Here is a 15,211-nt window from a genome sequence, read left to right on the forward strand (position 1 = left end):
AGTGGTAGTACAGACCATCTGGCAGCATTATGGCAGGGCAGAGGTGGACCTCTTCGCCTGTCAGGAGTCAACACTCTGCGCCCTCTGGTTCAGCCTCTCCGGCACGAGCCCCCTGGGCCAGGACGCACTGGCGCATGTATGGCCGAGACAACGGCTGTATGCATTCCCCCCCTCTTTCTTTTAATCCTGCCCACCCTGCACAGGATTGCAGTGGAAGACCACAAGATGCTACTGATCGCCCCTCGGTGGCCAGGAAGGGTTTGGTTTCCGAAGTTACTGTGGCTACTGGACGGAGAACCCTGATGCCTTCCAGTGTGGAAGGACCTGCTGTCACAGCTGGGTGGCCAGATCTGGCACCCGGATCCAGCTCGGCTGTAGACACCCTGAAGAAGGCTGCTTGTGCCGCTACGTGTGGGTTGCTTCTCCCTATGTTTTTAAACGTTCTATGATGAATTAGCCAGTTAAATAAAGGCTTTTTATATTTTTGAAGAAGAGTGCCTTGGACCACCTTTTTTCTATTTACAGCTCGGCTGTAGTTCTGGGTTTGGCCGCTGAAGGGCCAGACCCTCTGCTAGGGCTCTGTGAACCAGCAGTGGTCAGCACCATTAACAGCTCTTGGCCACCCTCTATGCAAACAGGTGGAGAATTTTTTCTGAATGGTGCCAGACGCAGGGACAGGAGCCAACACGCTGCCCCCTGCCAACCATCCTGCATGTCTTTTAGTCACTTTTTGACAAGGGACTTACATCTTCCACCATCAAGGTGTATACAGCTGCCATCTCAGCTAAATGAATGGTAAAATTCACAAAATATAAGCCAAATTGAGAACAGATGGGTTTTAGGAGCATTGTTGCTTGTTTGTCATTGAAACTGAGGCCATTCATGTTGTCTGGCCTTTCCTCTTGCCTGTAGAAATAAATAAATTCCTAGTGTAAGTATATCCCATTGAGGAGGAGTCTGTTGTTAAAGTTTGAGCTCTAACATTCTAGGTGGCCAGTGATCTCATCCATGTAGTGTATCATGAAACAAGGAACAGTAGGATAGCTTTATCCATTGACAGTTTCCTTTAGGTAAATGTTCCCTATAGACCAGGGGTCTCAAACTCAAATGAGCTGGGGGCCAATTCTGCCAACGTCATCTGATTGGAGGGCCGGCTATTTCTGAAAATGCAATGTTCTTTTTTTCAAATAACACACAAAACTGCAAACAGAAAGTGCAAGTGTTTTGATCTTTTAGACACCTGTGCTAGCAACCTTAACTTATAAATAAAATAATGATAAAATAAATATTAATACAAATTATAAAAAAAATGAAAAGCATAAAACGGGTATGTGTGTGTTTCACACCAAATAAAAATATTTTCCTCTCATAACTTTTTTAAACCTGGCAAACTATAGGCGTCAGGGTTAAGAAAGCAACACCATTGGATTTTTATATCAAAATTTCAAAAGGCCATGGCTTGAAAGTGGTCAGAGATAAAGTCCTACTGTAAATGTAAAAATCTTTGAGTAAAACAAAAGTTTATGAAGGGGGAAAATTTACCCATCTAATTTGCCACTGGATGGCAAGCACCTCAAATTATGCACCTTTAAGTAAATACTGGATGAACATATTTGAGCAGGTTTACTTTCCTTTTTTCATATTACCCACATAACAAATTAACAGGAAAACACCTAAGATGTATATGGTTTCTAAACCACAAGGCCTACAATAAAGTATTCTGGTCAAATCAGTTCCTATCGCGGGTAATCTGAGTACCCAGAAGTTCGCATCATATTGCGGGTGACTTTGTAGTTTAGAGCCCTATTTCTACTAGCCCTGCTGTCTGTACCACGTCCATTACAGACACCATCATCACGATTACCACTGCAACCTCCAAGCTATGTTGGGCAGAGGGTCGAAATAAGCATGGTGGACACCGTCGTATACACGCAGACGCACCTCCATTTAATAGACGATCGATCATAATCTCCAAAAGGATATTCTCCTTCAGATTTAAAATAGGTGAATAACATAGCCTACCTAAGACTTCATCACACGTAAACGTTTTTCAACATTTGGTGTAGGCCTATTTCTGCTTAATTTCTGCTTCAATTTATGCAACACTATGGCCTGCATCGCTTCCGCGTCATTACAAACGCACGTCTTTGTGTTTCTCGCGTGTAAGTATTTCCTGAAAACTTTGCGCAGCGATTTTGGGTTTGAATGAAGCTCTGGATGTCTAGCACATAGTGGAGCAGAGTACAAATGAGATTTGTCACCGTACTTGGAACTATCATCTATTTTAATCAGTATCGTTGTTTGTCGCAATTAAAAAGTCTCAAAGGCCGGATTACATTATTATTTTGACATACGTCGCGGGCCGGAATTGGCCCGCGGGCCGGGTGTTTGAGACCCCTGCTATAGACCATGGTGGAGGCAACACTGTATTCTTGTTGGGATTTCTGTCTTTCTGTTACTCTGTCTCCACCATATTCAAATCATAAACTCTGAACAGCATGTTGTTTATGTCAGTCTTTTAAAAGGAGGGTGCCATGTCATCAATATACCCACCATTGAGAAGCAACAATTAAAATACTCATTGATGGCCAAAGCTGACACATCTGGCCATGATTGAGACCACAAGGTTGGGCCATTTGGCAAAGTGTGCAAGGTGTAAAACACATTAACATACCCAACAAGTAATCCAGAGAATGCATTTTTAAAAAAAGATAAAATATCAGTCCACAATCTTTTTTGTCTGTGTCCTTTTTGCTTTTTGGGGCTGGGTTTTATCTTCAAAGAGACAAAGAAGACATCAGTCCATGTGGTGGCTACGGATCAAAACGAAAATCAATGGTTCCGTGTCATCCTTGTGGGGCTACATGCCCACCCAGTTTTGTGCATCCTGGTCTTTCAGTGTCCTGGGAATCGTTGACACAAAATTACTGAAGAAGAAAAAGAAAACAAACACAGGAAGGAAAAAAACTCTGACTAAACCTATATGACCGCCACACTAGCTAAGCTAGCTAAACACACTATATGGAAACGCTATAAGGTACAACATACAATGCCAAGAAGACTGATACTGGTCACTGGTTACTTACTGTCAACATGTCTCAAGGTCATCCCTAATTTGGCCAAATGTTGTTAATTCCCTCGGGATTAATAAAGTATTGTAACAAACTGCAATGTTTGTCTCAGAATGTTTTTTTTTTATTGGTTTAACACACTTAAACACACGACCACATAATACTGGGTCAGACCTGGCCCTTATGCCCCAGCACTAAACATCTGCTTTAGGCTGTATCTCAAACACACACCAATCAAACCTGGTTATGAACACTGTAACTAGTTGTAAACATAAACACGACAGACATGACATACAACATTGTCAACCTGCATGGTTTTCAACATCAACATTCAACACACACACACACACACTGCACAGCATCATGGGAGCACAGTCATAAACCAGCTAGGCTCAGTTCATTACAGTATCTATCTATCTAGCTATCTATAAGTATCTATCTATCCTTCCAACCATCCATCCATCTGTCATCTCAGGATACTTCTCCAATTCCATGGGTAACTTTTGTTGCCATTGAATCAAAAATTGGTCAATTATACGTCAACCCAGCCTATTTTTGTTGGTGTGAATATTATGTGATAACATGTGATTTGAGTCATACAATCAGATTTTCTTGCATATTGGTAGCCTTATGCAGCCAACACTGAAAGACTAACTTCAATGACTTTAAGATGTAAGACTTATTCTCAAGCCTTTGAAGAAAATGTACTGAATAAGATCACTGTCAATATCCTAACAATGATATTGCTACAATATAAAGACTTTTTGTACTGAAATTATTTGTTATACGTATCGTTATTTTTTTTAATGGTCAATGCTAATTTGTGGATGGGCTGGTTCTATGTTTAAGCTGGTAGACTTAGATGAGCCCTAATGAAACACAAAGCAGGAGCAGTTGTTTGCCAGCTACAGTATGTTAGCCCAGGACCATCAAAATACTGGACATACTCACTCACTTCTGGAGGGCAACACAGGCATTATTAAAGTTTCTATCTATCTATCTATTTATCTCCCTGAGTTTTGAGCACACCAAAAAGTATCCGTTTTCAGTTTCCTTCAGATATCTAAAAAGCATTTTTCATTATTTCATTATTAAGTGATTTTAAAGGCCAGTATGGAACCAAAACATGGTACAAAATTAGCAAATTCTTCTCAATGACATTAAATACAATGAATACATACGGTATAATGAAAATACTTTTATTATGTAGTTACAAAATAGCCACAGTAATCAGGATATTAATCCAGCTGAGTGACAAGGCAGAAGATTTCACAGGATTTACTCTGCAGCCTCCTTGCCCTAAGACAGATAAATTGAGAAATGTAATGTAATTGAGTAGGGACATATGATGACTTACAACACATTGAAATATGGTAAATTTGATTTACCTTTCCAGTATCACGGCTCTTTGCTCTCAACTTGTTGACCTGGGATTCAGCAATGTCAGCACGCTCCTCAGCCTCCTCTAGCTCATGCTGAACCTTCCTGAACTTGGACAGGTAGCCGTTGGCTTGCTCCTCCTAATAATGAGCAGATGTTTGATGAGTACAGAGGCTTTGGTTCTAAAGCAAACTTATGGCTATATATATATATATATATATATATATATATATATGTGTATATATATATATATATATATATATATATATATATATATATATATATATATAATATTATTAATATGAAAGGCAAGACATTTGGCCATATAGGCAATATAAGAGACTGCTTACAGCTTCCTCAGCCTGCCTCTTGTAGGCTTTGACCTTCAGCTGCAGCTTGTCAACCAGGTCCTGCAATCTGGTGACATTCTTCTTGTCCTCCTCAGTCTGAAAAGAAAAAACATCTGTCAATTGTTGTACTCCTCAAGTTAAATGTATTTCAATAGTGGTTAAATAAAGTTTGTACCTGGTAGGTGAGTTCCTTCACCCTCCTCTCGTATTTGCGGACTCCCTTGACAGCATCAACACCACGTCGTTGTTCATTCTCAACCTCACCTTCCAGCTCACGAACCTTTACATGAACAACATTTTCATTTCAGACACGGTCTTCATTTTATTCATTACATTCTGAACAATTTTCATCTCACCCAAGTTTAGCCACTCACCCTGGACTCCAGTTTCTGGAGTTGTTTCTTGCCACCCTTCATGGCCAGATTCTCAGCCTCATCCAGGCGGTGCTGCAGATCTTTCACAGTGACCTCCAGGTTCTTCTTCATCCTCTCCAGATGAGAACTGGTGTCCTGCTCCTTCTTCAGCTCCTCTGCCATCATGGCAGCCTAGATGACGGCATGATTGTTTATGGAAGGTAGGATGAAAACATATCCTTAATGTTCAAATATTTAATATGTTAGGGATATATTTTTCTTAGAATTAAGAAAAATGTATCACTACTTACATCAGTGATGGCTTTCTTGGCCTTATCCTCAGCATTTCTAGCCTCCTGGACGATGTCATCAACCTCACTTTGGACCTGAACCAGGTCAGCCTCAAGCTTCTTCTTGGTGTTAATCAGACTTGTGTTCTAACATTCAGAAACAATTTGTTAAATGTTAAATGATGAATCTTTTGAAAGTACTGTGGAAACGATGGAAAGAATTATTTTATGTGAGGTAAAAAAATATATGTCCACCTGAGAGTGCAGAAGGCCAACACGCTCACTGGCATCAACCAGCTCCTGTTCAGCCACTTTGCGGCCTCTCTCTGTCTGCTCCAGGGCAGCTCTGAGCTCCTCAATCTCAGCCACCATCAGGGTGTTCCTGCGCTCCACCATGGCAGCCTGCTCCTTCATGTCTTCCTGTCCTCTGACAGCATCATCAAGATGCAGTTGGGCATCCTAAAAGATAACATGGAATGACAAAAGAGATGTCATGCTACCAATAGACAGCTCGGGTGTTTTATGGAGATACTTGTCAAATGGATAGTGATGGCGGTTAGATGAGATCACATAGTACCCTTGTACTACTTCATTCTATAACTGACCTTGAGTTGACCTTGTACATTTCTCAGTTGTTTCTGGGACTCAGCAGCCTGGCGGTTAGCATGGCTCAGCTGAATTTCCATCTCATTGAGGTCTCCCTCCATCTTCTTCTTGATTCTCAGGGCATCATTCCTGCTCCTGACCTCAGAGTCCAGAGTGCTCTGCATGGAGTCAATCACCCTTTGGCTGTTCCTCTTGATCTGCTCCATCTCCTCATCCTTTTCTGCAAGTTTCCTGTCAACCTCACCCTTGACCTGGTTGAGTTCAAGTTGGACACGAAGAATCTTGGACTCCTCATGCTCGAGAGTTCCCTAAACAAAGAAAATGAAGAATTTTAAAATATAACATCATCATTTCAGTCTATCAATGTGTAGGAAAGCCCGTCTGAATTTCTACCTCAGCCTCCTCCAGGGCTGTCTGGATCTCAGACTTTTCAGTTTCTACAGTCTTCTTGGCCTTCTCCAGCTCATGGATGCTCTTTCCAGTCTCACCAAGCTGCTCAGTCAGGTCCGAGATCTCCTCTGCAAATATGCATGTTACAGGATATTACAGTAAACAATATTATGTGGATGTTTAAAAATATTTTTGATTGAGATATGGATTGGGTTGATTTGACTCACGTTGCAAATTCTTGTTCTCCCTCTTCAGGGTCTCTAGGTGGTCAAGAGACTCCTCATAGGAGTTCTTCATCTTGAACAGCTCAGTGCTGAGAGAACGAGCCTCTTTCTGAGCACCCTCCAACTCTGCCTGACCCTCCTCGTACTTCTGCTTCCATTCTGCCAGGACCTTTAAGAAACAGTTTTTGTTGTGAGGCTTATATTTATTCAGTTTTTACATACATTCCACATTTCAATGATGTTTTGGAGGCATTACCTTGTCAAAGTTTCTTTGCTTTTTGTCAAGATTGGCAGCTAGACCATTGGCTCTCTCCACATCAATCATGAGGTCCTCAACCTCACCCTGGAGTCTCTGCTTGGTCTTATCCAGAGAGGCACACTTGGAGTTGACAGCCTCGATTTGCTCCTCAGCCTCCTGCAGACGCTGAGCAAGCTTTTTTCTGAAAATACCAATAGATTGATGTCAGAGGGACATGATGGGTTTTCCCTCAAAAAAATGAATTAACATCCAAGTGCATTTTTTGCATCTTTAGCACATACTTGGACTCCTCAAGCTCCTCAGTGCGCTGGATGGCATCAGTTTCATACTTGGTCCTCCACTGAGCAACCTCGCTGTTGGCCTTGGACATGCCACGCTGCAGTTCAGCTTTAGCCTCCTGCTCTTCCTCAAACTGCTCCCTCAGGAGGTCACAGTCATGGCGTGCAGACTGAACAGCATGGGCCAGGGCGTTCTTGGCCTGTTTGGTACCAAGTAAGGATGTTTATAAAACCTTTCACATAAAATGATCCACATACTACAATTGTTTTTATTTCATGCACAGTATATCAGTACCTTGATTTCCTCTTCATTCAGTCTCTTCAGCTCCTCAATTTGCTGAGTGAAGGCCTGTTTGCTTCTGGTCAGCTGAGACACAAGAGCATCTTTCTCCTCAACCTGGCGGCCAAGCTCACCATTTTCAGTCTGAAGTCTTGCTCTCTGAGCACTGAGGTCATTGACCTGACGGGCACCCTCATCACTCTTGGCCTTGGTTTCACTAAGTTGGTCCTCAAGGGTGCGGCACATCTTCTCCAGATTTCCCTGTTTATGAAAATGCCCATTAGTAGCACAAAGTTTATTGTAAGTTGTTTTGTTTAAAAGATAACATGAGGGTAAACAACTGATCAACCTTAGCTTTAGCAACAGCCTCCATATTGCTGGCGAGATCATCAATTTCCATCTTGTATTCACTCTTCTCCTTCTCAAGCTTCTGCTTGACACGTTGAAGGTTGTCAATCTGCTCTCCCAGCTCAGCCACACTGTCGGCCTGCTTCTTGCGGAGAGCTGCAGCAGTGGCTTCATGCTGCAGGGTGGACTCCTCAAGGTCACGACGCAGCTTCTGGAACTCAGCCTCACGCTTCTTGTTCATCTCAATTTGAGCAGCAGTGGCACCACCAGCCTCCTCAAGCCTTTCACTGATCTCCTCAAGTTCCCTGGAGAGATCAGCTCTCTGCTTCTCAACCTTGGCACGAGCTGCACGCTCAGCCTCAATCTCTTCCTCCAATTCCTCAATGCGTGCCTATTGATAACAAGCATATTGGTAAGACAGAAAATTGCAAAAAAGCTCAGATTTTGACTCGCTAGAGAATAATTAAACCTGAAGCTCCTTGATCTTCTTCTGCAGCTGAGCACCCAGTGATTGTTCATCCTCAATCTTGCTAAGAAGTTGGCTTGTTTCAAAGTCCTTCCTATGTCACAGTAAAGTAAAATAAATGTCAGTAAATGCTTACACAAAAGTGTTTAGTTGTATTTTGATTAAAGGTTTGCATAAATAGAGTTGCTCAGTGGAATCATGCATTACTTCTTCAGCTTCTCCTCAGACTGTTGCTTGTCATTCTCCAGATCCATGATGTTCTCCTGGGCCAGCTTCAGGTCACCCTCAAGCTTTCTTTTAGTTCTCTCAAGGTCCATACGGAGCTTCTTTTCTTGCTCCAGGGAACCCTCAAGCTGCCAATTTGAAGTTTGAGGTGAGCATGTGGGAAAATGTATCAAATGTAGATTTATTTGTAAACTCCTGTTGGTTAAGAACTTACATCATCCACTTGCTGTTCAAGCTTAGTCTTGGATTTGGTCAGAGTGTTGACTTTGTCTTCCTCTGCCTGAAGATCATCAAGAGTCTGCTGATGGGCCTCTTGGAGGGCTTTCTTCTCCTTTGTTAGCTTAGCAATGGACTCATCCTGAGAGGCCATCTCTTCAGTTAGGTTCTTGACCTGCACATAGATAGTTTTGAATTAGTAAACAGTGTAACTATGATATTTTATTTACAACACATCTGATCTGCCCTTTAGAAATCCCAACCTTGTTCTCGGTGGCATGTTTCTCTTTTTCCACTTTGGCCAAAGTCAGCTCCAGATCATCAATGTCCTTCTTCAGCTCAGAGCACTCATCCTCCAGTTTCCTCTTCTTGGCAGTCAGCTCAGCATTGATTTCCTCTTCATCCTCCAATCTCTCGGTTGTCTCTTTGAGCTTGGCCTCGAGCTGGATCTTACTTTTGATAAGACCCTCACACCTCTCCTCAGCATCATTGAGACCCTCATTTCCCTATTGTAAATATAAGATAGAAGCATGACATCTGATTTGTATTGAAAACACAATGCCGAGACTGGGTAGTGGTATGATTGTGAACATAAAATGGTACAATATATACACTTACAGATGCCACTTGCAGTGCCAGGTCGTTCCTCTCTTGCACCAAAGCCACCATCTTTTCCTCGAGCTCCTTCTTCTTGGCCTCAACCTTTGCATGGACATCTTTAAGTTTGTCATGCTCCTCCTTCAGGGTGGCCAACTCCTTCTCAGTTTCAGCACTCTTCAGTAGGGGCTTGATCTTGTAGTAAACCTTCATCCATGGCCAGGTCTTGACATTCATGAATGAGCGTATATTGTACTGGATGGTGTAGATAGCCTCTCTGTAAAAGTAAGGTGGTGATTCTTATCTTTAAGCCTTCTATATTAAACCATGACTACATGAAATGGGTAGCAAATGAAATAGGACTATACAAGTGATACAATTCAAACTATACACAGACTTTTGAGCCCTAAAATAAAATAATATATAAAAAGTAAATTGCCTCCTTTCCATCATCTTCACAAACTCCCTCCTCATCAGGTATGCACGGCAGAGAGCCTGAGTCATTGTGACCAGGGAAGCCAGTTTCTCATCTCGCATCTCCTCAAGGGTACCCAGCAGGCCAGCTTTGAAGAACACCTGAGAGATAAAGGAAAATATCAGCATGAACTTGATAAAGAAAAAGCTTAGCTCTTGTCTGTACTCGTGATAAGCAGATTATAAATTGCATGAAATATATCTACCTTAGTGTGTCCAAACATGTACTGGGTGTGATCAACATCAATGGATCCTAAGAGCTTCTCAGCAGCCTTCTTGTTATCAATGAATTGACCATCAGGGATCACACTGGCATTCAGCACTTTGTATCTGGACAGAATAAATACATGTACATATACATTATTATTTTTCTCCTCTCTAAATGCAGTATTGAATATGTGTAAACATCATTGGCTTTCTCAGTTCACCTCTGCTTGAAATCACCATATAGGATTCTGCTTGGGAAACCCTTTCTGCAGATTCTGATACCCTCAAGTACACCATTGCACCTGAGCTGGTGGATAACCAGGAAGTTTTGCATGAGACCTGTTAATATAGAGATATGTGTATTTTTCAAGGAAAATTCAGGAGTTAGAGCAATGCCATGTATAATATGATCACCAGGAAGTTCTGCATATAACCTGTCAAGTACATGTTGTGAGATCTTCTATTCTCCATGGAATTCATGAATAATGCACACATCTTTATTGACTACCAAACGCCTTTTACCTGGTTTCTTAATTTCATTTGGAATCAGACAACGCACAAAGTGAGGATGGGTGCTCCTCAAGTTGGTCATCAGTTTGCCCAAGTTCTCCTGTTGAGATAAGAATGCAATGAAATCATCCCCTCACCTCTCTTTAGGATGATTGATCAGGGGCGCGGGAACCTATTTTTGACCAGGGGTGCTGAATAACAAAAATAATGGATGTCCGACGATTCGAAGGACATTATCCCATTTATACCATGGTCACTTACGAAATAAATAAATATGAAATCAATTATTAATACTAAATGAGTTTTAGAGTTAAAATCGTTTTTTCAGCTGTTTTTGCAATGCTGTGGAATGTTGATAAGTCACAGCTGAGCGGACTAACTCAGGCGGAAACAACGTCATAATAATTTTATAGGTGTAGTATCACTTTTTAAATTACACCCTTTTCAACCTAGACCATGGTATAAGCTTTAAATATAGGCTAATATTCAGGCTGCAATGATCTCGCAAATAATTTCTGAATAGCCTAAAGTGTGTCGTCTCCACAGCAAGTATGTGTCCTAATAATTTCTATCTTAGCGACTAGGATAGTGAAATGATTTCACTAGCTATACATTTATTAGTTTCTTTTAGCTTATCCATGCTTTTTTTGAACGTGTAAATCACATAGATTTTGTAGGTCTATATCAACCGTAGGCCTACACACTTGATAGCTATCACATAGCTGAAACTACGCTACGGTTCTTACAGTAACTGACTCACGTTCACGTTGATCTCTATAACTGTTAATTTTTAGTAGCCTATATTCGAACCTATCCATAACCCTTTTTTGCTATTTGACTCATCATTTCACATACAAAAATATAAATAATGTCAGACAGCGAATTAGTAATTATTAAAAAAAATATATAATCATTCATTCATTAATCTCCTGGAATCTCCCCTTTCCGCGCTCTTGTGATTTGATTTGTGTTTTATTTGTGTAATATACATACCCTGAACTGTGATGACACAGTCTGCATGGAGCCACCCTTCTTCTTACCACCCTTCTTACCACCACCACCAGCCTCTGTTGACATACAGACAAGTGAAAAATTCGACAGCTGAGTTACATGCATAGAAAGTCTATAGACTGGATATTCCTGTATTAGCTTTTATACAGCTTTTTGTTACCCTCAACAACAGGTGGGTACAAGACAGGCAGGAGTTTAACTCCTGACTTCTGGTACAGCTGCACAACAGAATCGTTCAGTGGATCCTTGTTCTTGTCCAGCCACCCAGCAACATTGTAGTCCACAGTGCCGGCATAGTGCACGAGGGAGAAGTGGGCCTCAGCCTTGCCTTTGGCAGGCTTGGGCTTCTCGAAAGCCTTAGTCTTGCCAAGATGCTGGTCATACAACTTGTTCTTAAAAGTGGTGTCAGAGGCCTTGGGGAACATGCACTCCTCTTCAAGGATGGCAAAGATACCCATAGGCTGTAAAAAAAATATTTGTGGTTTTAAAAGAAGTCATTATGAAATAATATGAATCTAGTACTTCATCATTTTGATTAAAACAAACCTTTTCTATAAGCTCAATGCAAGCGGCCAAGTCCATGCCAAAGTCAATGAACTCCCAAACAATGCCCTCTTTCTTGTACTCCTCTTGCTCCAGAACGAACATGTGGTGGTTGAAGAACTGTTGCAGTTTCTCATTTGTGAAGTTGATACACAGCTGTTCCATGCTGTTGAACTGTGATTGGAAAAATGGAATATGAATGTCCCCAATGGAAATTATATTACATTGTTCTTTGTTTGAAAAAAATATGTGAAATTATCCTCACATCGAAAATCTCAAAGCCAGCAATATCCAGCACACCGATAAAGAACTGCCTTGGCTGTTTAGTGTCCAACATCTGGTTGATACGGATGACCATCCACAAGAACATCCTTTCATAGATGGACTTGGACAAGGCCGACACTGCGTTATTGACCTGAAATAGAATATCAAAGCAATGGTCATGCTATATTCAGACCAAAAAGTAAAATGCTTACGATAAAAGCAGGTAATTTCATAGGATTTTAATCCTTTAATACCTGTGGCACAGTCTGACCCTTGGTGACAAACTCATTTCCGACTTTCACTCTTGGGTAGCACAGAGCCTTCAGCATGTCAGCAGAGTTCAGGCCCAGGAGGTAAGCGACTTTGTCAGCATCTACAAACAGGGCAACAGTGTAGCATTTGGTGAAATTTATAGCTTTTGGGACAGCATATGAAACAAGTTTCTCCACATCCATCTCCTCTCCCTAAATCAAAAAGTTTGGCCAAGATTGTGTGGGTTGAAATACTATCACAAACACGTGAAGATATCGGAGTGACCACTGTTTTGTATATTACTTTTCTAATCCTGAGGGAAATTTAGAATACAAATATCCATGAATACACATGGCGATATGAATAACATGATGGTATATCAATTTTGGGTGTGGTGTAACAGCGGTCCATTCTGGGTTTAATTTCCAAATCTGCCATTGCTGTTTTTGTCTGCTAAACATCAGTCATTTTAAACTTTAATTTAACATAATAAAATGTTCTCAATGAATAAGACTACCTTGTAGTTATTACTAGAACTGACTGATTCAGTATAGTGTCGTAACCTACCCTCAGTGCCATCAGGCTCAGCCTGCTCCTCACGCTGCTTCTGCTTGAATTTCATGTTGCCATGATGGAGCACAGCACCAGTCAGCTTGTAAATGGTGCATTTCTCCTCATTACTGAAACCCAGGATATCAATGGCATCCTGTAATGATAAAGTATTTGATTATTTTAAAGCTTTCTTCAAGAATTTGAAGGGGGGACCCATTATTGGAAGACTTACATCTGTGGCATCCAACTCCTCTTTGTCATCAATGCTGGCCACAGCGATCTGACCCTGACTGCACATTGGGAAGTCATAGGGGTTGGATGTGATGAGGGACATTTCTGTCAGGATCAAAACATTATTTTACAAATTCAAAATTGCATGTATTGTTATTTTTTGAACGTTTGGTGAAAATATTAACCTTACCTATAATTTCAGGCTTGTGGTTGGTCATCATCTGGAAGAAGATGTGGTAGCCTCTCTCATCAGGAAGCTGGAATGTCACTCTAGACTTCTCCAGCAGGTCTTTTTAAGCAGAGAAGGATGTACTTTTAAGTTATACATTTAAGGTAATAAAAGAACATTTCTACTTTGAACAATTATACTTACAAGTCTCAATATCAGCACTAGCCAGTTTTCCAGAAGTGCCAAAGTGAATTCTGATGAATTTTCCCTGTTTGAGATTACATTTTGACATAACATGTATTCATTTAGCTAATACTTTTAACCAAAGCAGGTACTGAAGTATTCAATGAATAATAATATTTAGTAATAGACCTAAGAGTAACAATAAATAAATACTGCCTTTACTAATACAAAAAGCACAAGATGATAATGTAGAGGTTTAAGTAGAAATCATTGAATGTTTTTAAAAAGAGATTCTAATAGATATAAAACGAATTACATGATTGAGTTTGAGTTAAAAGAAAAACCCAAACAAGTTGATTTTATCTGAAAACGAAAAAAAGAAAATCACGTTAGACATTAGATGAGAAACTAAACTTACGAAACGTGAAGAGTTGTCATTCCTCACAGTCTTGGCATTACCATAAGCTTCCAGCAGTGGGTTGGCGGCAATGATCTGGTCTTCAAGAGAGCCCTGCATGTCAATAGATATATTGTTACTGAAGTTCATGTCTGTGTTGCTATGTGATAATTAGCCTATACATATGCAAGGGGTCCTATACCTTAATTTTTCCACTGCTGGCTGGTGGCTCTGACTTCTTGCCACCAGACACTGCAATTGTTGCAAAGTACTGGATGACACGCTTGGTGTTTACAGTCTTGCCAGCACCAGATTCTCCACTGTATTAAACAGAATATATTGCAATTACAATTACAATATATATATATAATATATATAACAAAATTACAAGGTGAAGTGTACTAGAAGAGTACGAATATGATTCAAAGATTTAGCCCTCTATTAAAACTGTAAAAGTTTTAAGGGATCCATTGACACTTACGTGATCAGGACAGACTGATTCTCCCTGTCTGTGAGGCAAAATATACATTTACATGAATGATTTATTTTACATAAATGAATCAAATATACAGTATAATGTATCAATATCGTTCAGTGTTGGCTTTAAAAACAGAAAGCATACCTTGAAGCATGAACTGAAATGCGTTGTCAGAGACAGAGAAGATGTGGGGTGGGGCCTCCACACGCTTCTTGCCTCTGTAAGCATTCACCACTGCTTGATCGTATACGGGGAGCCACTTGTAGGGGTTCACAGTGACACAGAAAAGTCCAGAGTAGGTCTAGAATGAAGAAATAAAGAAGATAGTTTTTTTGAGCTTTTAATTTTTTATTTTATTTTTTTTATTTGGTCAAAAGTGTAATGCTTACGTAGATCATCCATGCTGCATAACGCTCTTTGAGGTTATACAAGACGGAGGCTTCGTTTAGGTGGGTCATCATAGCCATGTCCTCAATTTTGTCGTATTTGGGAGGATTTAAGGGGAAGACTTCATCTTCCTTCACTGTCCTTTCCTAAAACCAATGTAGAAAACCGCTTTAACAAAGAGATGTATTCAAGAAACTTTCTGTGATAATGTAATTTTATC

At 40.6% G+C, this 15,211-nt stretch overlaps 1 protein-coding gene across 1 annotated transcript in view; it reads right to left on the reverse strand.

Annotated features, from left to right (window-relative positions):
• Positions 1 to 4,273: 4,273 nt before the first annotated feature.
• Positions 4,274 to 15,211, reverse strand: part of LOC121680848 (myosin heavy chain, fast skeletal muscle-like) — a 121,908-nt gene continuing 110,970 nt past the window's right edge. The window contains exons 4-40 of the mRNA XM_042060396.1: positions 14,994 to 15,137; positions 14,749 to 14,905; positions 14,608 to 14,635; positions 14,329 to 14,446; positions 14,148 to 14,240; positions 13,751 to 13,814; positions 13,568 to 13,666; positions 13,379 to 13,482; positions 13,162 to 13,300; positions 12,597 to 12,715; positions 12,344 to 12,493; positions 12,082 to 12,252; positions 11,696 to 11,996; positions 11,518 to 11,591; positions 10,537 to 10,624; positions 10,236 to 10,353; positions 10,014 to 10,137; positions 9,773 to 9,909; positions 9,355 to 9,610; positions 9,000 to 9,242; positions 8,735 to 8,911; positions 8,503 to 8,648; positions 8,299 to 8,389; positions 7,831 to 8,220; positions 7,497 to 7,742; positions 7,205 to 7,401; positions 6,921 to 7,104; positions 6,668 to 6,833; positions 6,444 to 6,568; positions 6,050 to 6,358; positions 5,700 to 5,903; positions 5,466 to 5,591; positions 5,176 to 5,346; positions 4,977 to 5,081; positions 4,802 to 4,897; positions 4,460 to 4,591; positions 4,274 to 4,370 (exon numbers count right to left, since the gene is read on the reverse strand). Of these exons, the coding sequence (XP_041916330.1) occupies positions 4,350 to 4,370; positions 4,460 to 4,591; positions 4,802 to 4,897; positions 4,977 to 5,081; positions 5,176 to 5,346; positions 5,466 to 5,591; positions 5,700 to 5,903; positions 6,050 to 6,358; positions 6,444 to 6,568; positions 6,668 to 6,833; positions 6,921 to 7,104; positions 7,205 to 7,401; positions 7,497 to 7,742; positions 7,831 to 8,220; positions 8,299 to 8,389; positions 8,503 to 8,648; positions 8,735 to 8,911; positions 9,000 to 9,242; positions 9,355 to 9,610; positions 9,773 to 9,909; positions 10,014 to 10,137; positions 10,236 to 10,353; positions 10,537 to 10,624; positions 11,518 to 11,591; positions 11,696 to 11,996; positions 12,082 to 12,252; positions 12,344 to 12,493; positions 12,597 to 12,715; positions 13,162 to 13,300; positions 13,379 to 13,482; positions 13,568 to 13,666; positions 13,751 to 13,814; positions 14,148 to 14,240; positions 14,329 to 14,446; positions 14,608 to 14,635; positions 14,749 to 14,905; positions 14,994 to 15,137 (5,613 nt within the window). The 3' untranslated portion in view covers positions 4,274 to 4,349. The remainder of the gene's footprint in view (positions 4,371 to 4,459; positions 4,592 to 4,801; positions 4,898 to 4,976; positions 5,082 to 5,175; positions 5,347 to 5,465; positions 5,592 to 5,699; positions 5,904 to 6,049; positions 6,359 to 6,443; positions 6,569 to 6,667; positions 6,834 to 6,920; positions 7,105 to 7,204; positions 7,402 to 7,496; positions 7,743 to 7,830; positions 8,221 to 8,298; positions 8,390 to 8,502; positions 8,649 to 8,734; positions 8,912 to 8,999; positions 9,243 to 9,354; positions 9,611 to 9,772; positions 9,910 to 10,013; positions 10,138 to 10,235; positions 10,354 to 10,536; positions 10,625 to 11,517; positions 11,592 to 11,695; positions 11,997 to 12,081; positions 12,253 to 12,343; positions 12,494 to 12,596; positions 12,716 to 13,161; positions 13,301 to 13,378; positions 13,483 to 13,567; positions 13,667 to 13,750; positions 13,815 to 14,147; positions 14,241 to 14,328; positions 14,447 to 14,607; positions 14,636 to 14,748; positions 14,906 to 14,993; positions 15,138 to 15,211) is intronic.

This window comes from Alosa sapidissima, chromosome 13 (assembly GCF_018492685.1).
Source record: "Alosa sapidissima isolate fAloSap1 chromosome 13, fAloSap1.pri, whole genome shotgun sequence".
Taxonomy (NCBI): Eukaryota; Metazoa; Chordata; class Actinopteri; order Clupeiformes; family Clupeidae; genus Alosa; species Alosa sapidissima.